At 39.0% G+C, this 27,228-nt stretch overlaps 1 protein-coding gene across 1 annotated transcript; it reads right to left on the bottom strand.

Annotated features, from left to right (window-relative positions):
* Positions 1-5,917: 5,917 nt before the first annotated feature.
* LOC140229908 (tyrosine kinase receptor Cad96Ca-like) lies at positions 5,918-14,189 on the bottom strand. Its single transcript, XM_072310105.1, has 9 exons — positions 14,168-14,189; positions 13,360-13,530; positions 11,247-11,342; positions 10,785-10,966; positions 9,704-9,808; positions 7,863-7,968; positions 7,161-7,257; positions 6,790-6,889; positions 5,918-5,983 (listed from the first exon to the last, which is right to left on the bottom strand). The coding sequence occupies exons 1-9, from the start codon at positions 14,187-14,189 to the stop codon at positions 5,918-5,920; spliced, it is 945 nt and encodes a 314-aa protein (XP_072166206.1).
* Positions 14,190-27,228: the final 13,039 nt, after the last annotated feature.

Below are 27,228 nucleotides of genomic sequence, written 5' to 3'. Positions count from 1 at the left end.
GAAAATATTTGCATGTGTTTTTATCACCTTTCCTCTTATGTTCTTTTTTTTTTAATTGGAAAATGTTAAAGGAAAATATGGGGAAAATACAGCCATTACGGTGATGTGGACATATCTTTATTTCATGTTTTGCCAAACCCGAGGATTACTGGTGATAGTTCATTAGACTACAGCTTATATGATATCTAAGCAATAACTGACATCTTACTGCTTATTTGTGATCAGATAATGGCGTTCTCATAACTTTAATCTGTTGATATTTTCGATGGTGAGTTACAACAGTGAGATACAGCTTGGATGAAATAGAGGTTGAACTCTATATAAACCACTAAATTGATATATCATTGCATATTCTGGTATTCTATGGATAGGTGCATCGCATAGATCATTTGAAGAGTTTGTTTGCAAAAACCGATAAGTCCATATTTGCCAAATGGAGATATTTGCGATTAAAGGTCAAGAAAAATAGAGAGAATAATAAGAAAATTTTCGCTTCTTTTGACCATAACTTAAAAAATATATCTTTATATGAAATGAACAATATATCATTTAAAAGGTATTATTTTGTACTTTATGACAGAGATCGTACTTCAAAATCTTCAAAAATGGACTTATCGGTTTTTGCAAACAAACCCTTCATTTGTATAAATTATATATATCATGTAATTGTTATGTATACGCTGTTGCTGTTGTACACGCTTTAATGATCTCATGGTAAATTTACATCTTTTCAAATCATGATGCACAAGTTAAGGTTTTATTTCCTTTTGTGGGTTCAGGTTACCAAACCGTAGTTAATCATGGTAAGACGTGAGATTGTCGATGTCACCACCCCCCCCCCCCCCCCATAAGAGAAAGAGTTGTCATTCATCAAGTCTGCTGCTATCAATGCTACTGCGTATATCTTGTTGATTTAATCTAATTCTTCTGACGTAGTGTACTCTATGGAACCAGATTCATGCACTGAATGAAACAATGGTGTCATTTGCCCCCGTTAAGCTTTACATGCACGTAATCGTGCTCAACTTTTACTATATAGCTACAGTACGCAAGGTATGAAAGTCACATACATGCTCAAGGACATGACGTGCTGTCATTTTGTACTCCATGCAAGTTCACACGCTATATTATTCTCCTCGAGTGCATTTTACATTTGCAACTCCATGTGTCACTGTCCATTGATAGCACTCTCTGCGTGTGGGGTGTCATGATTAAGTTTATTGAAAACTTATTTGAGTGTTACGATATATGATTCCTAAATTAGACAAAAAGTATAAGGTATAATTAGAGTTGTATCAGTAAAAGTGAATTATAAGTCAAAGATGTTCCTACCCAGCACGTCGTACTCAATATTCTCGAATTCTGAATATTTCCTTGTACATAAGCCCAAACTATACGCCTCTATGCTGACGTTCTAGATGATCGTTTGACAGGGTGAGACGTCTATTCAAAGGACGCTCCGCATCATTATTATCTGAACGGCAAAAATTGTGTATGCAATATTGTTTGTTTATGTGACTGGAATGACCGGCGACTTTATCTGCATTTGCATCCAATATTGGTATTGCCGGCCTGCTTTAGAGTGTTCCTCTTTGAAAGGATGGTGTCTGGCAAGGGCCTTTATAGGCAACTGAGACTGCTCGAAATGTTACCCTACTGTAAATTTCATAATGTGTCTTCACTGCCTTAAACACTAGGGAAATGCTAACATCTGAAGACAAATGCGAGTGTTACGTAATAGAATTATGAATGGTTGTATGCGTGCATGGCAAGTAATTGTTAGGTAGGCCTTACATCTATACTGAATCAAAACGATGCGACACTGATCGCGACCCAGATTTCCTTTCTTTCTCTTTTGTTTATTTGTTTGTTTAATGTTTTTTTTTTAAATTAGACTATAGCACTATAAATGGCAAATACATACATAGAGCACGTCAATACAATTAGTTTATATCAAATACATCCGTCATAAGAAATCTTGACATGCTAAACTAAATAAAGTATAACATTAATATTATCAATAACAATAGCAATGACGTATCCACTTTACTTGTGGATCTTTTTAGAACCAACTCAGATCCGACCTTTTGAACGATTTCCTCCATACACATTTAAAGTAAAGAAAGTACACATGAGCATCTTTTTTAAATCTCGAAAGAAGATAGTTTTGTCTGAATTGGTCGCATACAGGCATGCAGTCAACATTGTATGACTACAGGTCTGGTGACGTAGGACCTATACAGTATATTTATGTTCACCATTTTTTCAGACGTTTTAATAACCGGCACTTACATGTGTAATTCAATTTGTCATGGTTATTCAAGTAATGATGAATGTAATCCTTTATATGTATCCATCCAGATCAGAATTCATCATATGGAGTGGATCAGACAGACAGTTCGCCTTACATTATGCATAGGAAAGGTTTGAAACTACGTGTCAAATTATTATCAAATTCATGAACAAGATTTATCAATACCCTTTTTTTTTCATCATTAAGACTTTCCTTCATTGAATAAAGATTGAGGTTATCATATTCGGAATAGATTCAAAGAGTGTCCCGTCTAAGTTTCGAACTGACAAGTTTTACATTTTGTAAAAGGAAGGAAACATTCAAACCCAAGAGTTAAATTGTCATATCAGTCATTAATTCGACTGATACTAAGTACAACTGTACCTCTCTCTCTCTCTCTCTCTCTCTCTCAATTATATGTTTGGATATGATAATAAATAACGATACAGGACATTTATATTGCGCAGCTACTATCATAAGTATACTCTACTGCGCATTACAAATTACATATATAATTCAAACATAAAATACATTACTTTAAGAGATGACTTTTTAACCTGACCTTAAAATCATTAATTGTAGCTGCTTGTCTTACAAACAAAGGAATATTATTCCATATGATAATGTACATAATATAATATCAATATAACCCACATACTGAATGAGGTAATTTGCACTATGATACATAATAAGTAGTTTCGTCATATGAATTCAATTATTCAATCATTTATTTTTTCGCCTCCAACAGAACTTGTAAATACATTTTTTTTTCTCACATAAAATATACGTACATATATGTGTCAACAATTACAAAATATGATAAATGATATTTATGGATAAATAAATCATAGGGTGGAACAAAACACAAAAAACATTCTGAAGTTTAGAAAATGCAGGAGATGGGGAGGAATACTGAAGAAGCAATTATGCTTGTAGGGTGCATTCCCCCCAAACATAGCTCTTATAGTCGGGACTCGGCTGATCGACCTCAGTGCTGCTTATCAAAGGACTGCGTGATGCGATTTCCGGCAATGAAATAAAAGCTATTTATTGTTATTTCTTCCCAAACGTAGTTTCAAATTTGTCAGTAGAAACTTTGTGATATCTATCACCTATAATATCTGTGAGTATTTATCGAATCGTATTCCTTCGGTACGATAAAAAAGTTATAATATATGTTCTAATGGACATCTAAAATAAAACTTGTTGATAGTAATACAAATCACAATGACAATAACAGTAACAAGACAAATTTCTCTTATAAAAAATAACATAAAGAACCTCGGAAAATAATATTGAGTGCGTTTTTTTTTTTTTGTTGTTGCGATATTTGAATTACCATAAAAACGGTATTCTAGTATTTCTAAGATTAGATTAATCAATGGTGATCATTATTTTCATTAACGAAAACCCAGACGTCAGATTAAGAGTCGTTTCCTTGTCGTTATGCAGGGACTGTACAGGGTGCAATACAATACAATTTACTGCTGTACACTAATACACATGTACATTGAATAACACTGGTAATTACAGCATAATGATGATATGAAAATAAATAACTTAGAAATAATGTCCACAACAATAACATGACCAATGTGATGACTATTGTACCCGCGTACTTAGTTACAGTAAGCCATCAAGAAAATGTTCATTTTACTAGTGATACGTCAACAGGCACTAACAAGCATGTGGAAGCTGTGAAAGGCCAATTTCTACAATTAAACTTGTAAAATTATCTACGAAACAAATTTCTTACCAATAACAACTTGTGGACATTTTTAAGCCTCCGCAAGAATGGTGCCGCAGGCATTATGTTTTCGGGTTGTCTGTCCGTTCGTCCGTTCCCATTTGTATACGCGATAACTTGAATAATGTTGATCGGAATTATTTTTACCAAACTTGGTCCAACTATAAAGTATGATAGGGCATTTACTTGATCACATTTTGGGCGAAATCTTTTAGAGGCCAAAGGTGTGAAGTCAAGGTCAAATCAAGAAATTGAATCCGTTTACGCGATAACTAAAGACTGAATCAAGCAAATTTCACGAAACTTTGTCCAAGGATGACGTATGGTTGAGATGGGGCAATTACTTGATTAGTTTTTGAGTGAAATCGGCCAGAGGTCAAAGGTCAAGGTCAAATCCTAGAATTTATTCATTGACGGAATAACTCAAGACTGGATAAAGCAAACTTCACCAAGCTTGGTCCAAGGATGACGTATGATGGGGCAATTAATTTAAGTTGTTGTTGAGTGAAATCGGGAAGAGGTCAAAGATCAAAAGATCAAGGTCAAATGCTCAAAATTGCACTATTTCCTCCATATCTAGGCGATGCCACAAGGTATATTCTTGAAACTTAGTGTATACATGTGCTACCAAATAAAAAGTCCCCAGAGAGAGTTTCAGGTCAAAGGTCAGGTGAAAATGTTAAAATTTCACTTTTCTTTTCCTCCAGATCTCGCAAATGGTTTAAGGTATCTTCATGGAAATCGGTACATATACATATACTGACGGGCAAGGATTATTTAGGGAATTGAGGGGTCATGGGTCAAAGGTCAAGGTCAACTCCTCAATATTTCCCTCATATTTATGCAATTCTTGCAGAATTTTTCTTCAAACATACTGAGTATTGTATTACTAAATAGATATTCTCTGGAAAATTTCCTGCAATAAGGTCAAAGGTCAGACGGTCAAAGCTCAAGTGAAAGTGCTACATTTAATTTTTTCCTCCATATCTTGAAAGTGACTCAAGGTATCGTGAAACTTAATAAATATTTATGCATGTTCTACCCAACAGTCTTTCTCTTGGAAATTTTAGGGTCATATGGTCAGAGGTCAACGGTCAAAGGCCAGGCTAAAATGGATTTTTGTTTTTAAATATTGAAATTACACTTTTTCTTCGTACCTTGAAAACTACTCAATGCATAAACTTATAAGGGGTCAAAAGTAAAGTAAAAATCCTTATTTCCCCAAATACATGTAGGGCCTGTCTGTACTCTATTATAGCAAACCTACTTCAAGGAAAGTGAATATTAAGCACATTTCTTACAAACCTGTCATTTCAACATGTTGCCAGTTATGTGAAACTGCCATCACACATTGTCAAGCTCATTGTACTACAGACCTATGAGGAGAACCATGCATTATGGCGGAGGCATGCCAGTCGCATAGCGATATTTTTAGTTAAAGATACATTTAATACGATATTTGAAAAATCTGTTCGCACCAACACGACTCAGCATTGCATATACACAAGCAAAGTAGTAATACTCTACGGGCATGCAGGGAGTCGTTTTTGTTGTGTTGAACATTGATAAAGACGTAAAAATCTTCAGCACAATCACGGCAGAGCGATACATAAGAATTTAAACAAGTGACATTATATTGCAGTTTGTTACATTTCTGTTGAAAGGCTGCTCTATTGTCAAATCTTTAGCTCAGTAGGACCTAAAAATGTAACGTCAGTCAATTAAGATTAATTAGCTCAGTAGGACGTACAAAATGTAACGTCGGTCAACTAAGACTTGAAGAGTGCACTGACAGACACTGACACATTCCATAATGTATGACAATAGCTCAAGCTACAATTAGCGTCTATCAAAATGGTCCTCATCGTTATGGACGCCTAGACTGTTATATCCGCAACAGATTCATACAATCTCTCATCCAAGTTCTGGAGTGACATGTATTCCTGGAAAGAGCAACGTACGCACAGTTGAATGGAAATGATTTCATTTTAGTCTTAAATCATCTTCTGTGATCTATTAACCTTTGATGTATGATGATATCTAAAAAAAAGAAATATCAAAGTGTTCAAATGCTTTCATTTTGATAATGACACAGTCTTACATTAATCGTTTTTCAATTCAGTTTCATTTAACACTATTTAATTGTGTAAAATCAATACGGTCCGACAAACTATATGTTCACTCTTATCAAATTTTAAACTAATTAATCAATTAATGATTTTTTTTTAATCAAAAAGATGTTTTATAACTTGAGAAAGGAAGCACAGTCCTGTGCAAGTACAACCCAGCTTGAACTCACGTTATAACACAATGAATTAACAGTGTTTGATAATATACTGTATCTTTTATGACGACTCAGTAAAAATACTCATCAATAGAATAATGTTTGACTCACTAAACCTGCATTTGTGAAGGTGCTATTTGATTGGTAAATATTCGTCTGGATTTGACAAGGTATCCTTTTTTTAATGTTCATGTGACTCCAGTATTCTTTGTCGTGTAATGGTGCGTCGAGTTTATCTTTTTTTTCTGCCTTTTCTTTCCTTTTGTACAGGCACGTGGTAAAGAAATTCAGTTGACACGGAGTGATTTTGTACTTTCAACAAGATACATCTGCATAGGAAAGTAAGCATTTTTACAACTGCTAGATTAACAATAAGCTCATTTTCACAATATATAAGAAATAGTTAATATCATGAGGAGCATCTTTCACTCTGACGATGAAAGAAATGAAAATGATATAGCTTACGTGATACACTTCCATTATCGGTTCAAGTTTCCTCTGAATGACGTCATAAGAGCATCTCTTTGTCGGCTCCATTTCCCAGCAGCTGGTCATTATAGAGTATCTAACAAGGAAGGAAGAGAAATGAACAACATTTACGACCTATTGATCTCCTTATACTGATTTGTGTTTTTATTCATTAAACAAATTTGATAATACGCAAGTGTGCCATTATCGCGAAAGTGTCGCATCTAGACTGATTCCACAAAGAGCAGTTGGAATCGATAAACATTCTCGTCAACGAAAACAAGCAAACAACAAAAACAACAAAATCCACACACACACACATTATACATTCACCTGCAAGCAAACAGAAAATGAAGGTAAATACTCACAATTCTTGACCACAGTGAGAAGGGCGTGGCATCTTGTAACCCTCGGTAACCTGCTGCCTCACCATGTCCATTGTCATTTTGGGAAAGGGTCTTGCTCCTTGAAGACATATTAAACATATTAAGTATTTAAATATTACATTTGATAGTGTTTTAGTTAATCTTTTCTGTGTGTTTTTTTTTTTTTTTTGCTAACTACTTTTATACTTGAAGAGTTTGTTCGCAAAAACAGATAAGTCCATTTTTGAAGATTTTGAAGTATGGTCTCTGTCATAAAGTACAAAATAATACCTTTTAAATGATTTATTGGTCACTACATATAAAGGTACATTTTGAAGTTATGGTCAAAAGAAGCAAAAATTTTCTTATTATTCTCTTTGTTTTCTTGACCTTTAATCGCAATTATCTCCATTTGGCAAATATGGACTTATCGGTTTTTGCGAACAAACTCTTCACTTTCTTCACTGGCAGAATAAATTATCATTCTCAAAGGAATGCACACTAATTGTATATCTCAAGACATTACTTTTTTTTTTTATTAGGTTAACAAATATCATGTGTCATTTTACTATGTAGGTCTATATTCTGGAGCGAATTATACGGGCAGAATAACTTCATAATTATTCCTTTATCATTCCTTCCTTTAGTCTAGACCGAGGTTTATGAATTTTGTGATGTTAAACAAAGAAACAATTTATGTCATACCTACAGTGACTATTTCCCAAAGAAGAATTCCGTAAGACCAAACATCGCCCTCTAGAGTCCAATTTGTATTCTGCATTCCTTCAGGTGAACTCCAGCGTGTTGGTTTCTGCAAAAAGGAAAAAGAAAATGAACAGCATATCTCATATCGATTATTTTAAAGAATACAAAAATCTGTATCCCCATTCATTTTCACGTTATTGAAGAAGTCGAAGACAGCTATAGCGTCTTGTCTTGAGTAGCAGTTTCTCGGACTTACTCTTTAGAGACTAAGGAGGGAATGGAATAGGCCTTTTTTCACACAAGCTTAATTTTTTTTTTAGTTGACTGAAGCACTCTGTGGCATGAAAACATTCGCCCAGTAAATGTTTATTGCAGGATTTTTTTTTCCACAAAGGTGTATGTGTGTGTGTGTTTTATTGATATATCTTATATGAAGTGGGTATAACCTGTATGATAAAAATCCTTTTCAGAAAAATCTAATGTCCTTGTTAAGTGGAGTATCTACTTCTTGTTAGTAGTCATGTTCAGATGGATTCATGCTAATTCATTCTAGGATTATATCCTTGAATAATATGGGTTTTCCCGTTCATTTATACTTTTGTCATTCAAGTTCCTATTCTGAGCATTCGGTTTCACGCATTCAACGCTCGCAGTTCTGAGTCAGGAATCACATTAAAAAATCCGGTCTTTCGAATTCACTATGAGAGCATTCAAATTCACTGTCGGAGCATTCAAATTGAATAGAGGAGCACGCATTTCAGCAGAGAGCATTCAAATTCTGTCAAGCTGGTGACGGAATCTCGTCGACCACCTGTTTATTGGAAAAAAAAGAAGGAATGTACAGGCACATGTCCCTCGGATAATATAGGACATAAAATGGAGGTCCCATGCGTGAGAAAGTCACAACTCATGCACGTACAAGATCCCACTTTATGTACTCATCGAAAAGAGCATGACGTTTAACCCGGTGAAGTAATCCCACCTACATCCAACTGGACTCCATGGAAGACCAGCTATTGCAACTGAATATGGACTGCCCGGCCATCTTCTTAGTTGGAAAATGAAATAAACAAACAAACATTATAGGAACTGTATAGGCCTCCAGACGAGCATAATACGGAAGGTTGATTGACACCCTCGGGAAAAAAGAATCGACTACATTAAAAGTGATAACATGAACATAGTTTAAGTCTAATTTGGTGTTTTTTATTGGGTTACTTTTGTGAGACTCTGTGAGATCATTGTGCGTCAGTTTGTCTTAAAATGGATGCATTGTCATTATGTGGGTAGTGTTGGGGCGCTGTCAGCATGCAGTATTATCAAGAAAGATGATTAAATGACGTTGTGTTGTTTTAATGCACTGCTGATTGGACCTTGCAATTTCAAATTCATTGAGATGAAAATCAAAGATTACATGAACAGAGAACAATGTAGACCCTGTAAATAATCATAATTGCACTATTAAGCCTTCACTGGTTGTGTGTGCCCTTTCTCCTTTCAAAAAAAAAAAAGTCTACTCCATTTTCCTCTTTAAATTGATTGCACGAAGTACGAACTCGATCGCCTGCAAATGAAATTGAGCGCTCCAATCAAGCTCCGGACTATCACGCATGACTATCGCGTAAATTTGAATGCACGAGTAGGAAGTGCAATGCTCACATTTGGAAATTGAACGCCCAAACGCGAATTTGATTTGGCAAAGTTGAAATCGAACTCCCATAAATGGAATTCTGAATTTGAATTCCCGAATACTTTCGCGTGTGTGCGCTGTGTGAATTTAAATGTACATAAATGAATTGGAATTGCAAAAGTATGAAAGTGACCGGAAAAGCTATACCTACCCTCCAAGAGGGTGAAATGAATGACGTCATACCGTAGTCAGAAATCATACAGATCCTGTCTTCCGTCATTAAAATGTTGTGAGCACACAGATTTCCATGGATAATCTGAGGAAGATATCACATTGTGAACACTCTGATAAGAAATATCATGGATTACAGGCTTGAGAGAACGCTATTTTATTGTACATAATTATCTTTTTCAAAACGCAGGTAGAGAAACATGCACACACACACACAACACACACACAAACACACACAATGGGCTCAAGTCACAGGATGCGATTCAAATATGTCATATTCATATGGATAAAAAATAAATGTGGAGGAAGCTAATACATGCTTGTGGGGTTATAGATTCCAAGAGAGAAAGAAAACCATCAAGTACACATCTACATGTGTGTGTGTGTGTGTGTGTGTGCCTAGATTAAAATTCAAGCCCAGCTTGTTGTCTTGAATCCAGTCTTTTTTAAATGGCTAAGTCTACTATAGACAGTTTGAAGAAACATATTTGGATTTTGTGAGAGAATAATGAGATGTTGTATATATCATCGGCAAACAAAGACAAGACGAAGACTGAATTGATGCATAGTTATGTCATTGATATGGTGAAGAAGAAAGATCCTCTGGAGACATCGAAACCAATATGTTACGGCTCACTGGAAGAAGACTGTACCCTAATGGAAAAATACATGTTCATCAATAATAAGCCTCGACCAGCGTCTAATCACATTTCAAAGAATCAGTAAGTCCGGCCTTCTTCCGATAACGGCGAAGTTGTCCACAAGAATTGAATCTGGTCCAAGAAAGGGATGGTTTATTTAATAGGCATTTCATGACATTGGTAATTAACATGGACATATGAAGAAAAATAACAGAGCATTAATTATGATATGAGAGCTATCATCTATAAAAATGATTATAAGTAGCTACATCCTCGAAACCTCAAAAAGCTCTATATTTAAAATCTGAATAAGTGACTGGTGTCCTCTATAATGTTCAATCATTTCATAAACAATTTGAACGTCTGCATTACTTACATATATATCAAATAGATCAAAATTGACATTTCTTGTGTAATTACCTTGTTGGACGCAAGAAACTCCATCCCTTTTGCTACCTGCCAGGCGAACTTCAGTAACTTGGACTCATCAAAACGGGGTCTTGTTGGCTTGATGTTTCCGTAGGGAGATTTTGAGGACTGGTTATTGAACTGGAGAAAAGTCAGCAGTGTCCCACCGGAAACGAATTCGTGTACAATAGCACCTGTATGATGTCACAATATTAATTTTTTACACAAGTCGATACAAAAGTTTTGAATACTTCAGCTTTGCAGACATTTTTTTTTCCGTTTTTCTTGAATGTTAACAACATAGATATTCTAAGCAAATGAATGTCATTCAATAACTTAACATCATGAAATGAGCAAATCAATATTTGTTTAAAGCCTGGTCTTTTTTTTTTTCATTGAAAGATACTACACTTAGATCACACCATATTTCATTTTTTTTTTTTGTTTTGGTCGATGTAATCTAATCATACTTACGATATTCTTCACAGTATCCAAGACACCTCACAATATATTGATGGTATGGGAGTTTTTGCAAATATTTTAACATCTGCAGAAGGTCGGGAACACTTTCTGTATAGCAGAAATTAGATAGAATATTTGATGATTAAAAAAGCTGCATGAAGCTTACAAACAATTATAATTGAAATTCGAAATCACATGTTTCCACTAGTCTACGGTGTAAAAGTAAGGTTTAAATTAAGAGATTTATCTTTTCAGTCAATCAGGGAAATATACTTTTCAGCTGTTACGAATTCCAACGTAATTTCTTCAAGACCCGTCGTAAACCCATTTTCATTATCATCTAACATACAAATCATTGACACAAAAGTCATATATTTTTCTTTACAATGCACGACTGTATAAATTTACTTTTAAACAGTTAAAGGGGATGGCTAGTAACTGATCAGTGGGAATCAGTGGGATTGCTGGAGGATGATTGTTCCAATCCTTGTGGGATTCATTTAAGAGTACATTATATATCTATTGTTGTGTGAAAATTATTTGCTTCAGAATGGTCTCATATTCAAGTAATGGGCAGTTAATAGTTAATGCATTAATCTGCACATTACTTGAATTACTTGATTATGCTGTGTTAAGTTAGAGGTTTAGCTTTAAAATTCAATCAATAACTTTGTCAGTTGACTTGTTATTATTCAAATGCATTAACCCTATAAAGCCCGAGGGAGGGGGGATCAGTCTGCAATTAGCTGATTTCGTTTGTGTATTTTACTATGACAATTATCTTAAATTTTGTATAATTTTTGATAAGTTTATTTTGTATAATTTTTGATAAGTTTATTTTGTACATATTTGTAGGTTTTAAGTTTTGTACTTTTGTTACCTTACATGTATGTTACCTCATGTTATTTGTAAACTTTTGCTAAGCTCTTTTTTGTTTTGTTTTGTTTTGTTTTCTTACTCATTTTCTGTAATGTAACATTTGTATTGTACAATTCATTGTGTAACGTGTATTTTTAATTCACGGACTGGCTGAAAAACAGCCTCCGGCTGAGCCCGGTACCGTGACAAAATAAAATGAATGAATGAATGAATGAATGAATGAATGAATGAATTGTGCCCCCTACCATATTTTTGTTTGCCACGCCTACACCCTTTACCCGATTTCAACTAAATTTGGTGACCTTTCCTAAAATCTTATTACAAACATTTTGATATATAATTTAGCTATGTCTTATATTGCTGATTGCCATGGCAACCATAAACTGACAACCATGTTCGTCAGATTTTGCATGTTTTTCTGTTCCAATTGCAGTTAACAATATAATAATGGATGAAATGGGGGTTTTCTTGGCTCTAATTTGCTAAAGGACCAAATTGTGAAGTAATAATAGTTGTGAATTACCCGGAAATAGTCTTCTTATTATTTCCTTTATTTTTATATGACATAGGCATCACACAATAGATATGATAGAAATAATCGAAAATACAGCATTTTTCAAAGACTACCCTTTTATTTTGTGTTATATTCAGACAAATTTTTCCTGTAATATCATTTGTTCATCATATTATCAATCTGCAAACTCAAAATTCATTATTTTGGAAATGTGATACCAATATATATATCCATTCCAAGCAATACGTCATTGGTTTCATTATATTTCTTTATATTGTAATGAATGGCGCCTCCATATGTTGACCTTCAGAAATGGCAACCATAACTAATAGTCAAGGTTGACATGCTTTTCCCTTATGGTGAATATTGAAATTATTGATATAAAATAAAAAACACATTACTGGGAATAAAGAAATGAAAAGGAAAAACATGATTTTAGCGTATTTCATATGTATTTCTTTATATTTTGGTAAATAGCGCCCTCAGTGGATGACCTTGCGAAATTTCAAAAGCTGGGTGATGTAGAGTATGAGTTGCTTTACCTATGTGCCAAATATGACGATCATACATCATATAATAAAGAACTTATATACGGGGGCACAATGTGCCCCCCCCCCCCCCTTGGGACTGGAAGGGGTCAAATTAGCTTGTTCTTTATAGGGGTCAAAAATCCACAATTAAACTGAAAAGCAAAACATCGTGCTATTTAATGAAAACCGTATTAGTAATAACCTGTAATATGCCTCAGGGCTACTGGAGCCGCTCCTTGTTTTGTGCGGAGTTCACCCTTCCACATGTCGCCAGACTTCCCCAGTCCGATGGAACCAAGTCGAGAATAGAACGTTAAGTTTTCAGCTTCCAGAGCAACGGTGCTTGGTGGAAGTGGCTGATATACAGCATCACCTGTCAAACGGAGGAAAATAGGCTTTCATGTTTTTCATAACAGTCTATACCCTCTTTTTTGTTTGTTTCTGTGTTTGAGACGTGTGAAAAAGCAACCTCTTATTTAGTGATGCTCTTCCACCACAATACCTGACTACAAGTAAGGTTATAGCTTGTAACTGGTTTGGCCATTAATATTGAAATACTTCATACTATGCCCAATAATCAGAAACGCCCTCTGACGTCATCAAATGTATTAAAAAATATCCTCTTTCATCATATTGAACCTTTCCTGCCACTTTTCACCTGTCTTCAAAATACGGTAACGGTAACTAGAAACGCACGCACGCACGCACACACACACACACACACACTCACACACACACCCTCCCATAAGCACGTGCATGCATGTTATAGCTACTAAAAATGATTAGAGTGAATGAAGGGAATATATTGACGCATTATTTGTCTGATATACATATATTATTTTACATATCCAAATATATTAAATATGTATCATATCACCTAAAAATAACAATCATATATGCAAAAAAAAAAAAAATGACGTCAAATATTCAAGAGCAAGAAATTGATGATTAAGGACCATTTGTTACCTCAAAATAACAACGATATAGTGTGTCAAAAGGGGAAATACAACCTTTACTTCCGCTTTGGATCATCTCATAAGTACTGTCCTCGTTGCCTCCAGGTATACCTGTCCTATGGTACAAACACGAGCAAAATGAATGAACTGCTAATTGTGTATTTTCTTACTGACACACAACAAACGATACTGGAACCGTAACTATACACAATGATTTTGGTATCAAGAGTAAAGGTTAAACGTGAATGTTCATTGTAGGCCGACCATCTCTTTGTTCTGCGGCCACTGAAGAATACTTCTCTTTTAATCAGAAAGCGAATGCTGAGAGTAACGAGTGATATGTACTTTTCTTACCTTGCCTGCTTCTCAGATGTAATTGGTATATACTAAAAGCGAGGGAAAAGAACAGAAACAGGTGCCGTATTGTAAGTTTCATCTATTCTGAAATTATTTCATTGCTGTGATTAAATAACTTTCATTATTGTTATTACTGTCTCATAATACGTTAATTACGGATAGGTCTTAATATAGGTCCTTCTCTACTTAGTCGGCTTTTGAAGATGAATGTTATTTCATAATTATATGTAATCATAATATTGCATATGTGTATTATACGTAATTAGTCAAGATGAATGAGAGAAAACGTATTTGTACAAAAATGTACACGCACGCAGACGCAAATAGTAATTTATTGGTACGATGTACCACATTATTATTTGTTTCCATTTTTATCAACCTGTATAGACTTTGTTTTCACAAAAACGCCCTCGTGTGTGCCATGCACCAGGCAGGACCAAGAACCGTCACTACATACCCATACTTTTTGATTCCCTATGAAAAGAGTAAGAAATACATACAATAATGAAAATGATAGTGTCACGATGATGATGGTGATGATAATAATAATAGCAATAATAATAATAATAATAATAGTATTGTTATTATCATTATTATCATTTTCATTATTAAATGATCTGTACAATTATGAGTTCATCACAATAACCTACACCAACCTTGACTGGATGCTCTGCTCTGTTTGTAGAATTGCATAACATTTACTGCTACGGAAACAACTAGCAGTACACCCATGATTGACACAGCGGCTATCATACCAGACGAGGGACAGTCACAAGGACAAGCGCCATCTAGATTACGATTAAAATGACAAAAACATGATAATATACTGTGTTACAATCATCAGTAATCATGTTACTTTGAAAGGAAGTTCACGCTCTGAAAAAAAAAAATGGTGGCAAGTTATATGTACTTTGTCATAATAATTATGATTTCTTAAAAGTTAAAAATGACTTGGGAATATCAAAAAAATGAGCAATAAAATATTTGCTTAGTACGCCTGCTAAAGTGGTTTACGGCTAATGCACAATATTTGAACATTGAACGACCACGTATTGTGTTCATAAGACACACACACACGCACACATGTGTGTATATATATATAAATATATATATATATATATAATATATATATATATATATATATATATATATATATATATATATAACGCCCGTGTTTCGTTGAAAACGCGACAGCTATAAGCGAACTTGCTCCTATCTGTAAAGTCGTAGCCTGCTGGTGGGTAAGAGAATGCAGGGGGCGTTCGCTCAACAACAACAACAACAACAACAACAAAAGGGGTGGCGATGCAAGAACAGGTCCCTAACCTTGCGAGATATGACACCTGTATAGAGAGCAGGGGGAGAACACATCTGGCTTGATCAACACAGTTCTGCAAAGTGAAGAACTTGTGCTGACCCACGCCAGATGATGTTCATTTAGCTCTCAGGTAAGAAAGGGATTTGTTTACCAAACAAACGCCGGGTGCTAAGGTTTTCGCCTGGTGGCTTTCATCGGAAGACAAAAGAGTTTACCAAGATAGGAACTTGAACTCAGAATAGAGCAAGTGTATGTTCTCCAATATACCCGTTTTACATCCTCCACATCATTTTTGAATGACGTCCTCGTCATTAGCAAATCAACAATTAAAAGTTATATCAAATGCAATACGTAAAACCGACAATTCTACTGATCACATTTGCAGATACAGCAAGATGATCGTCTTTGTACATTGGAAATACATGCTTTGGTGTCGAGCACTTTACATACCATCCAATGAATACTGATACAGATTGTAATTGCAGAAAGAGGAATATTGCAAAACCAAATATGATGAAAATGTTGTGTATACCCCTGATTTTACTCTCCAAATTAACCTATTTCACCCTTACGCAGATCTATCTCCCCTTCTTCCATCTCCCTCCCTCTCTGCTGAAAAGTCGCCGTCCTCGGAGACTTAATCATTGAATATATGAATCATTAAATATTTACATTTGGAGTTGTCAAACTTCTAACGAGGTTGCAAGCAGCACGAAAAGCGTCCTGCATTGCTGTGAGTTGGTTTATATTGCCTAGGCTCGTGTATTGCAGACGCTCCACAGGCTGTCTTTGCCTGCGGCTGCGTACCCTGAGTTGACTGTCCTCTTCTACCTGGGGTGCGCCGAAAACAGTCATGTTGCCGTGCTGTGACGTCTCGCTCGTTGCCTCTGCGGTTGGCTGGCTAGTGACGTCCCAGGAGTGTGCTGATCGTCATCTTCGGCCGGCATGTCGATCACCACGTCCTGCCCGTCATCCATCGGAGCCTGTGGTCCCTCGCCGTCGTCAGAGGGCATGGTGGACTGGCCTACACTTGTCTCCTGGTCCCTCTGGCCTTCCTCTGTCGCTGGGTGGGGCTGAGTGGCTTGAGTGGTAGGTTGCAGTCCATCTGGTAGAACTTGGATGTCAGGGACATTTTGCTGTTCTATGAGTTCAATGTTGCGTACACCACCATAGATGAAGGTCTGGCCTACCTCCTCGACGTCAGTCTCCGGTGTCTCCATCTCACGGATGTCGGCGTGGGATGTTGGAATCTCGTCTGGTAGAGGAAGCTCCGCAGCATCATGGCACTCAGTCGGGAGGAAGTTGCATCGAGTCAGGAGGTTGCGGTGTAGAGTGCGTTCCGTCTCAGCACCCTCTCGCTAAACAACATAGACAAGGTCACTCACTTTCTTAATGACCACGTACGGATGAGGCTCCCACTTGTCGGACAGCTTGTGCTTTCCTTGAAATGCAACCCGTTTCACCAGCACTCGGTCGCCTGGAAGCAGAGGGTCGTCACGGGATCGTTGGTCGTAGAATGTCTTTTGTCGGTCGCTTGCTTTCTTCGCCAATGCACTTGTGCGTGCATAGGCAGAGGCTAAGTTGTCACGAAGATTTTGCATGAAGCCGTCGTAGTCAAGGTCGTCGTTCGATTGTAGTCCGGTCTAGTATTAGGTCAATTGTTAGTCGTGGATGTCGTCCAAACATGAGGAAGAAGGAGGAATACCCAGTCGACTCATGTTTGGTACAGTTGTAGGCATGGGTCAGGGTCTCGGCGTGGCTCTTCCAGTCTCTCTTCTCCTCGGGATCAAGGGAGCGTAGGAGGTGGATGAGGGTCCTATTAAAGCGTTCGGTCATCCCATTTCCCTGTGGATGATAGGAGGTGGTTCGGAACTTGGTAATACTGGCCAGCTTACATAGCTCCCTCACGACGCCGCTTTCGAAGCTCCTCCCCCCGGTCAGACAGCAGTCTCTCTGGAACTCCAAAGTTACATACTTCGACCACAGTACCTGAACAACCGTTGATGCCTTCTGGTCGTGTGTCGGGTAGGCCTTAGAGAAACGTCTAAAATGGTCGGTTAAAACCAACACATTCTCAATCCCACCCTTCGACTTCTCGAGCGTCAGGAAGTCCATTGACACCAGCTCCAGTGGCCGACTCGGCTGGATGGTGGTGAGGGGAGCCCTGTGGCTTGCCTTCGCAGATCGTCTGAGACTGCAACGTTCACAGGTACTGCACCACTCCTTCACAGCTTCCTCCATCTTCGGCCAATAGAACCGCTCTCTCAGGAGATCTAGAGTACGTTCAGGTCCCACGTGGCCCATCCTGTCATGTAGTTCCTGCATCGCCATAAGTCGAAGTGTTGTAGGCAGCACCAGCGGAGTGACATCTCTTCCTTCCTTCTCTATAGTCCTGACAAGGAGGCCATCGCGTAGTGATAGACGCTCCCACTGCCGTAGAAGGTTTTTGACCTGGCTGGAAAGTTGAGCCCGTCGACGCCCAGGAGGCTTGGTAGACTCCTTAATGTAGTCGATCACAGCTGCCATTTCTTCATCTGCTGATTGTGCCCTCTGAAGTTCTTGTACGCTCATTTATGGCAGGGCCTCGAAGTGCGGTTGAGGAACTTTCACCTGTTGGGTAACTTGGGCAGTCGGGACTGTAGGTTCAACGTTACCATCATCACCTGGGCGGGATGGGGGAGGTCCTTCTTGTCGCGGGCTGGCAACCGGGAGAGCACATCTGCGTTGGCGTTAGCCTTCCCAGACCGGTAGACCACCTGGAAGTCATAGTTGGCCAATTCAGCTGCCCAGCGTTGACCTGTTGCGTCTAGTTTGGCAGAGGCGGTGCCATGCTTCAGGGAGTTATTGTCTGAGAACACAACAAACTTGTTACCGTATAAGAAGTCCTTGAATTTGTCGGTGACCGCCCACTTGAGTGCCAGGTACTCGAGCTTGTGGGCTGGATACCTAGTCTCTGCTGGGCTGAGGCCTCTGCTGCCATATGCGATGACCAAGTCCCAGTCCAGACGCATCTGTCTCTAAGATGAACGGCAACGAGTAGTCTGCATACCCGAGGATCGGCGCAGAAATAAGCCTCTACTTTTACTCAGCGAACGCAGCTTCACACTCATCAGACCACTCACAGGGAACTGGCGCAGCTGTCGTCTTCCCTTTCTTCTTTCTTGGGTCGCCGCTTGTCAAACGGTAGAACGAGGCTGCGATCTCGGAGTATGATCTGACATATCTGCGGTAGTACCCGCAGAAACCATGGAACTGCTTTATGTCCTTCTTGTTAGATGGTCGTGGCCTATCAGCGACCTTCGCCAACTTCTCCGGATCAGTCGCCACGCCATTCGCAGAGACAACGTGCCCAAGGTAGTTTACCTCCTTCTGCAGAATACGGCACTTCGAAGGTTTGAGTTTCAGGCCGTGCTGCCTCAGCCTGTCGAATACTGTCTGCAAACGTTCCAGGTGCTCGTCGAGTGTCGTCATTAGCCTCTGAAATGTGGCAGGAGCATTCTGAAGCCCAAATGGCATCCGGTTACACTCAAACAAGCCCATCTGAGTCGTGAACGCTGTCTTTGCCTTGTCGTGCTCGTCGACCTCCACCTGACAGTAGCCCGAAGTGAGGTCCAGCGTGCTGAAGTATTTGGCCTTACCAAGCGAGTCCAGGGCCTCCTCGATCCTTGGGAGTGGGTAAGCATCCCGCACCGTCTTGCCATTCAGCTTTCGGAAGTCTATGCAGAAGCGTAAACTACCATCCTTCTTCTTGGCGATGACAATGGGGGAGGTATATGGGCTGCTGCTTGGCCGTATAACTCCAGCTACATTCATTTCATTCAACATGTCTTTCACGTCCTGATAGAGGGCTGGTGGGATCCTCCGGTAGGGAAGACGGAAAGGGACGGGGTCGACAATGGGAATCTGGTGAGTAATTGACGTCGTATTGCCATAGTCCGTCGAATGATGGGAAAAGATATCGCCATTTCTCTCGAGGAATTGATGAAGCTTGGTGTGCTCGTCATCCCCCAGGTGAGTTAGGTCAATGTCTTTTAGATGCGTCACGGTCTGTGAGTGGCACCTGGCTTGATGTCTGCTGGTTTGCTGCTGCTGTTTTGGCGACTCAATGCTGTGGATTTCTTTCACAGCCCTGAGTATGGCCAGTGCGGTAGTTAAAGTAAGGGTGATGGGCACGCCGCCAATATTTCTGACTGTCACAAAAACGATACCTCCACTTACCGGCGACAGTGCGCGAAGACAGGTCAGGTTTCCATTAGCTGAAGTTGGTTCTACCAGAGCGCAACAGTCTCGAACCGGAGTCCTTCCGCGCACGCGGCCCTTCACAGTTCTCTGCAGATCTCGTGGTAGCAGCTGGAGAGGTCGCCCATGCAGAGTCACGCGTCCAGTGAAGTCTCCCTTCCCACTTACATCTGCCATCCGCAAACGCATGATAGCTGCTTTCAAGATGGAGTCCCTCTCCCCTACAGCATGTAGGAAAGACTCTCTTCCGTGCACCCTCACGCAGTCCTCCTCTAACGCTCTGATAACATTGGTTCCGACCAGCAAAGGGACGTCACGCTTGTACTTTGTCGTGGCTGTCACCAGTGTCGGTACCTTTGTGTACTCGAAGCCTGAGATGGAAAAGCTGTAGTCGATTACCCCCAGTATACGCACCTCGTGGTCGTCGGCACCGATGACGGATAAATCAGCAGCCCTGAGAGGTTGTCTGCACAGGCCAGGGTGAGTACGCCACAGCTCCTCAGGTACGGTTGTGACCTGCGAAGCCGAGTCGATGAGTGCGTTGACCTCCTTGCCGTTATATTGTCACCAGGTCATTTGTCATCGTTGTAGGGGTATGAGTCGTTGAAATCGTGTTGAGCGGTCTGTGATTTTGTCAGTCTTTGTCAAGTCAGGGGGGTCAAGGTCAGTATCATTACCATTATCATTACCAGCATCATTGCGGCCTTACCCGTTTAAAGGATAGGCAGGCACGTGAGAAGGGCAACTCCTAGCGAAATGTCCCTCCAGTCCGCAGATGTAGCAGGCAGTCGACCTCTGTGGGGGAGGCGGAGGGGGGGGGGGGGCGTGGCATGGACTGCGGAGAAGGTTGTTGCGGCGCTCTAGTTTCCAGCACCGTCATCCGTCTCTCCAGGTCCGCTATTCTAGACAGGTGAACCTGCTGGTCCTTCTGCACGTCTTTCAGCACCGCTAGAATCTCCCTCATCGCAGGATCTCCACTCTGCTTGTTGCTCTCTGCCATCTTCCCTTGCTGGATGCTGACACCTCGGCGAGCCTGGCTCCTGACACCTCGGCGAGCCTGGCTCCTATCCTCCATCTGTATGCCGTCATGCAGTGTCTCCTCTATATTGCATAGAATACCCTAGCGCGCGATCGCAAAAGAGCCAGCTTCCTCGTGTTGCCGCTGTACCCTCTCGTAGAACTGCGCCATTGGGTCGCCATGGCAACTCCCATCTGCATACTCAAGTCTCAGTTAATGGAAAGCGGCTTCTGTGCGCTCACTCGGAGGAATGTTCAGAACGAGACACCGCGCTCCCCCGCTTAGATTCCGTACGATGGTGGCGAATGCGAAACTCGTGGGCTGGGGTGCAGTAGACAGCAAATAATCCATGTCTCGAATCCAGTCGTCCACACTGATTTTTCCATCACGCTGGCCGGAGAAAATGGGGACGTTCCTCACCTGCTGGGCCGCCATGAACGTCGGGGAGTTCGCCACCTGCCTAGCCGCAGCCCCGCCGTCGATGTTGGCGTCTTCCCGAAGACTAACCGGCACTCGTCCGCATCCACTCATATCAACTGCCATATTTCTGGTATCACAATGTCGATGTAGTATGTAGATAAAATGAAAAGGATCCTGCCGACTACGCCAGTTTCGTGTAATGCCCATGTTTCGTTGTAAACGCGACAGCTATAAGCGCACTTGCTCCTTATCTGTATAGTCGTAGCCTGCTGGTGGGTAAAGCCCGCCGCACACTACACGATTTTGCCCCGATTCACCGGTCTTAAGACCTTAAGACTAGAAGCGTGACGTCACAGTCTTGCCATTTTCTAGTTGTACGACTGGGTCTTAGCGCCAGTCGTAGAGATTTGACATGTTGAATTTCTACGGACAGTCGTGAGCTAACCTTGCGAGATATGACACCTGTATAGAGAGCAGGGGGAGAACACATCTGGCTTGATCAACACAGTTCTGCAAAGTGAAGAACTTATGCTGACCCACGCCAGATGATGTTCATTCAGCTCTCAGTAAGAAAAGGATTTGCTTACCAAACAAACGCCGGGTGCTAAGGTGGTCGCCTGGTAGCCTTTTCATCGGAAGACAAAAGAGTTTACCAAGGAGGGAACTTGAACTCAGAATAGAGCAACTGTATGTTATCCAACATACCCGTGTTACATATATATATATTATATATATATATATATATATATATATATATATAGATATATATATTGTTGCAATTGGTACACCACGAGGGATTTCCTTATGGCTGTTTGATAAGCATTTTCACTATAATCTCTTCCTTATCATAATGATAATAATAATATATAATAATAAGGTCTTATTTATCCAGGGTAGCCTCTTCAGTGTTGCCACTGCTCTACCAGAGGGCCCTGCCATTATCATTGCCCCAGCGTTGCCAGGTACCCATTTATACACCTGGGTCGAGAGGGACATTTGTGCGTAAGAACATCTTGTCCAAGGACGTGAACACTGGGCAGGAATCGAACTCGGGTCCTCCGACCTGGAGTCGAGAGTCTTACCCACTATGCCACAGCGCCCCCACAAAACATCCCAGGTTTCCGCTTTAAATGTATGCACATTAGAGATGAAAGCGTGAAGATAATGTCTTACAACCACCATTAACGCTGTTGCTATGAAGGCACACACGCTTCCACTCTCAAAAATGGTGACAAGTTCCATAAGTTCACAGGAATTATGCTTGTGTTACAGTTGTTAGTCTCGCACCAGCAAAGTTACAGTGTAACTATTTTATAATTTCATTTTGTCGCATAGTCCATTTTCTAATAAAAGTGCAATAAACAATCTTGAGCTCATAGTTATTTTGACTTTCCAAAGATACGGGAATGGACTTGGGAATAAAATTGAAATAAGCACTAAATGTTTGCCTAATTAAATAGTGGCTTTGGTTCATGCACACCATGTGGATATTGACTATGTTCAGTTATAATACCATATATATGAATATATATATAGTATATATATATATATATATATATATATATTATATATATAAGTGGGAGGACATATATTGTACTCACCACACACACACACACACACACACATACACACACACACACACACACACAAGAAACGACGCACACTTCTCCTCGGCCAGGAATTTCAGCAGCACCCTCGCCTCTCCCAAATTCTAGGATTACAAACAAGTGGTGATCAGAGAGTTGGTTTGTTTGAATATGAAACATAGAAATGACTGATTATCCAGTTGCTTTATAACACTCCCCAATGTTATTTCTGTTCTTTTCATCTAAACAAGTGCGTCAGGCGAGAATTAAAGTAGGGCTGTTCACAATTGAGGTGTTGTACTAGCGCAGTGATGTCAACACCATAGAGAGAATGTATTTATAACGATCATGGCATTGTCTGCAAAGCGCCCCTTTCTATTCTGTTGTTACTATTAACGCTTATTTAGAATAAAACTGCTTTGGTATTCAGTTTACGTTTGTGGTTCTGTGTAGATAAAGGCAACTACCTCAGTGTGGTTAAAGTCCAAGTTTCTGCAGAGTGATATTGTGGGCCTGTCAAGCCTGTCGTTTGCTTTAGAAGTCTACATAAAGGCAATTTGATTCAATTCAATATTCAATTTAATTCAATTTAATTCAAACTTTATTTCATTTTTCGAAAAGAACAAGCATTTCACTTTCTTTGGTAACAAAGAATAAGGTTACATATAATCAAAACAAATTAAATTGAGAAAACATAATTGTGGAACCTTGGGGTAACAAATATGTTGTAATGAAAATTGACTAAAGTGATATAGACGATATAACATTACACAAAATATCGAAAAATGGAGGGACCCACTGAAAAGGCAATGCTTGTAGAATGTGGGCCCCTCAGGAACAGAATGTCAATAGAAAATGAACTTATGCAAAAAGGGGGAAAAAGGTTTGGAATAAAGTCAGGAAAAAAAGTCTGGAAGCTCAACAAGAAGACAGAGTAACAGACAGACAGACATACACAGGCGAATGAACATTAAACGAGACTTGGACGACAATACATATAAAGGGGGACTAAAATACAAGACAGTACGAGACAAGACTGACATAATAGGAAAACAATACAACGGACAGAAAGGAAAAACAGATCCAGCGATCCTCGACGTAACTATATCGAAAAAATAATGGGATGCGTGAAATGGAAATGTATAGAGAAATAGATGCGGAAGTAATACAAGTAAAATCGATTCTACTCTGTAAGTGTCTCAGGACAACAGGGACGAGAAAATACGTGACAGTATAATCATTATTGGTAATTGAAATTCTTCGAAAAGAAATTAAAATGAGCCAACAGGCTGATTCAATTCTGTAGGAACATAAAGTTGCAATTAAAAAAGACTTTAATCTCCTTTTAAATGAATATAGAGGGTACATTTTTATGTCATTATTCAGAACATTCCAATAAGTCGGGCCAGTATAGATAAGTGTGTTCTTAGCAACAATTGTTCGTAAAAAGGTAAATGAAATTCATTGGAACGTCTTTGCGACTTTCGCACATTTCCATTCACGCGGGATGACCCCGCTGAACAGGGATACATTTAGTATGTGAGTAAGTGGTAGAAGAATACTTGGCGTTGCCAGTTTAACGAATCTCGCAGGTATTCCATCCAAACCTGTAGCTTTATCTAAGGACATATTATCAAATACATTACGAACCTCACTTTCAGTCACTCTAGTAAATACAAAAGTTGAATGAAACTCCATCTTCATATACTGTCTAAAATCTCCTTGAAACATTGTATCTTGTTTTATCTGATGTACTATATTTGAAAAATAACTGTTAAACACATTTGCCAATTCTAAATAGTCGATAATATCCCTATTATCTATTTTAACATTACACACATCTCTATTTTTAGCTCTAGTGGGTAATACCTTTTGTATAACTTTCCACACCTTTTTACTATTTCTTTGGTTTTCATTGATACCATTTAATACATAATTCTGCTTCAATTTTCTCTTAGTTTATGTTACTTCATTTTTCAATTTCCTATAATCATTCCAACCTCTACTACTATTAGTCTTTCTAGCTTTCTTTTCAGCTTTATCTCTCTGATGCATCATGTATTTTTTTTGTTTTACCTCAGATGTTATCCAGGGTACGTTATTTTGTTTTACTCTTCTTTTCCTTAGTGGTTCATGTTTATTAATAACTTTCCTAAACCTCGTTGTCCACTTCAGGTAGACCTCTTCAACATCATTTTCTTCTAATACATCCTCCCACAATTCATTAGACAAATCGCTAAAAATCGTCAACAATCATTCTCTCAAATGCACGTGTCATTACACACTTATGGTGTTGTGATTTATGTTTAACTCGACCCCAAGTTGCTATCACCATGTAGTGATCATTGAGACACATTGGTATTACATCGCAATGAGTAACTTTCTCAGGAGCAGACGTAAATGAGATCGATAACTGTCGAGGAGCAGTGGGTAACTTTTGTTAGCTTATCAATCAGTTGCGTTAAATGATAATCCTCAGCAAATGTCAATAATCGCTGAGTGTATGAATTTTTACGCTGAGTTGAAATATTACACTTCAGATCACCTAACAACATAACATCAAAACCTAATACTTCAATTTTTTGAAAAATATTATCTAACTTTCCAAACAAAGATATTTTAGAATTTGGTGGTCTATACCAAAGACATATCAGAAAAAGCTTCTGCTTGATTCTGTCAATTTGTATAACAAGCATTTCCAGATCATCATCCATCAAGTCATGCCTGACTTCACAACAAATACCCCTTTTAACATAAAACAGTATTCCTCCACCATTCTTATTCCTGTCTTTTCTTATTGTAATATAACAATCAATTTCTACAGCTACTTCTGGGATACTTTTGTCAAGCATAGTTTCTTTAAAAGAAATAATGTGAAATGGTGATTTCTGGAATGTGTATCTCATCTCATCAATGCATTTATACAAAGAACGGACGTTTAGGTGAGTAACATAAATTCCAGATTGGCTAGGGAGTAATTTACATGCATCTTTAAAATTTGTGAAGGACAGGGGAAGATTACCACTATTTCTGACGTCATCACATGTTGATTGATTATTTGGTTGGCAAACATCAAAATTGGTAAGATCATGTACATTCATGAAAGGTAATTCCCCGAAAATGCATTTGCTACATATCCAGTCTTCATTTGACAGAAATACGTTTGTAGAGATAGTACAGCACTTCACATGAACCCATAAGTCGCATTTGACGCATAATATTGAGGACTTGATTGTTTCGTACCGGGTTGGCACAAACTGAACATGGGAATTTTATAGTCATAACGATAAGATACCACAGAATCTCTTTTCTTGTACCAAAACGAAGCTAATAAGTCAGATTAAGTCCAAATCATTTCTGCATCCAATGGCTATTCGCTTGTTTCCTTTTGTGAAGGCAAAGATCTTTCCGTCTTGAGACCACACAGATTTGACTTTGTTGTATTGGAGTGTCTCCCAGTACAGCGATGACCGAAAGTTCGTCAGAGATTCACGAATGAAGATCTTCGCACCTTGGACATGCCTCAGTAAAGTTATGTGCGTGACTTGTACACGTGCTGCCGGTCATTGTAGCGGCTGAACTTCACGATTATCGCTCGTGGGTTGCTTCGCCTTGCCGCATCGGCGTAGGTGGCGCTATGCTCCGGTCCAGCAGCGTCGTTGCCATAGCTACTGGAGTGGCGTCGATTGACCCGGTGTGATCTGTAAATGGCGGCTGATCCCATGTCGATTCCCAGGTGACGATTGATGACCTCTAGTACCTTGTTATCCGTACTTTCGTTTGGCGTTTCAACAGTACCATGTATTCGGAGACAGTTTCTCTTGCTATACTGCTCAGCCTCATCCTTCGCAGCTTGCAGATCTTTTTCAGAGTCTTGTAGAAGTTTCACTTTTTCATTCAACTGTTTAATCTGACTTCATTTTGACTAATTTGTCTTGAATATTAAATCTTTTTAATGTGTCATCCCAAAGTATGCCTTGGATTATCGCATGTATAGAATACAGAGCTCTTTTTATGAATACGGTGTATTCATACATCCGTTAGAATAAACACGGTTATATGTTATTCTTGCTTGGTTGTAACGCAATATGTTATAACAATATTTGAAAACTGCTGAAACAGAGGACTTTGTTACAATGGGAGTCGCCTGTATTAAGCGTCGGAATAGTGTAAGTTG

The sequence above is a fragment of the Diadema setosum genome, chromosome 6, assembly GCF_964275005.1.
Source record: "Diadema setosum chromosome 6, eeDiaSeto1, whole genome shotgun sequence".
NCBI classification, from domain to species: domain Eukaryota; kingdom Metazoa; phylum Echinodermata; class Echinoidea; order Diadematoida; family Diadematidae; genus Diadema; species Diadema setosum.
This window is presented reverse-complemented; position numbering and strand designations above follow the sequence as displayed.

Excerpts from the sequence above, each read along its gene's own strand:
- LOC140229908 (XM_072310105.1), bottom strand. The coding sequence starts at position 14,189 with ATGATCCAAAGCGGAAGTAAAG. Across the intron at positions 10,967-11,246 it reads TGGATACTGTGAAGAATATC|GTGCTATTGTACACGAATTC; the intron begins GTAAGTATGATT and ends GACATCATACAG. Across the intron at positions 6,890-7,160 it reads TCTCACTGTGGTCAAGAATT|ATACTCTATAATGACCAGCT; the intron begins GTGAGTATTTAC and ends CTTCCTTGTTAG.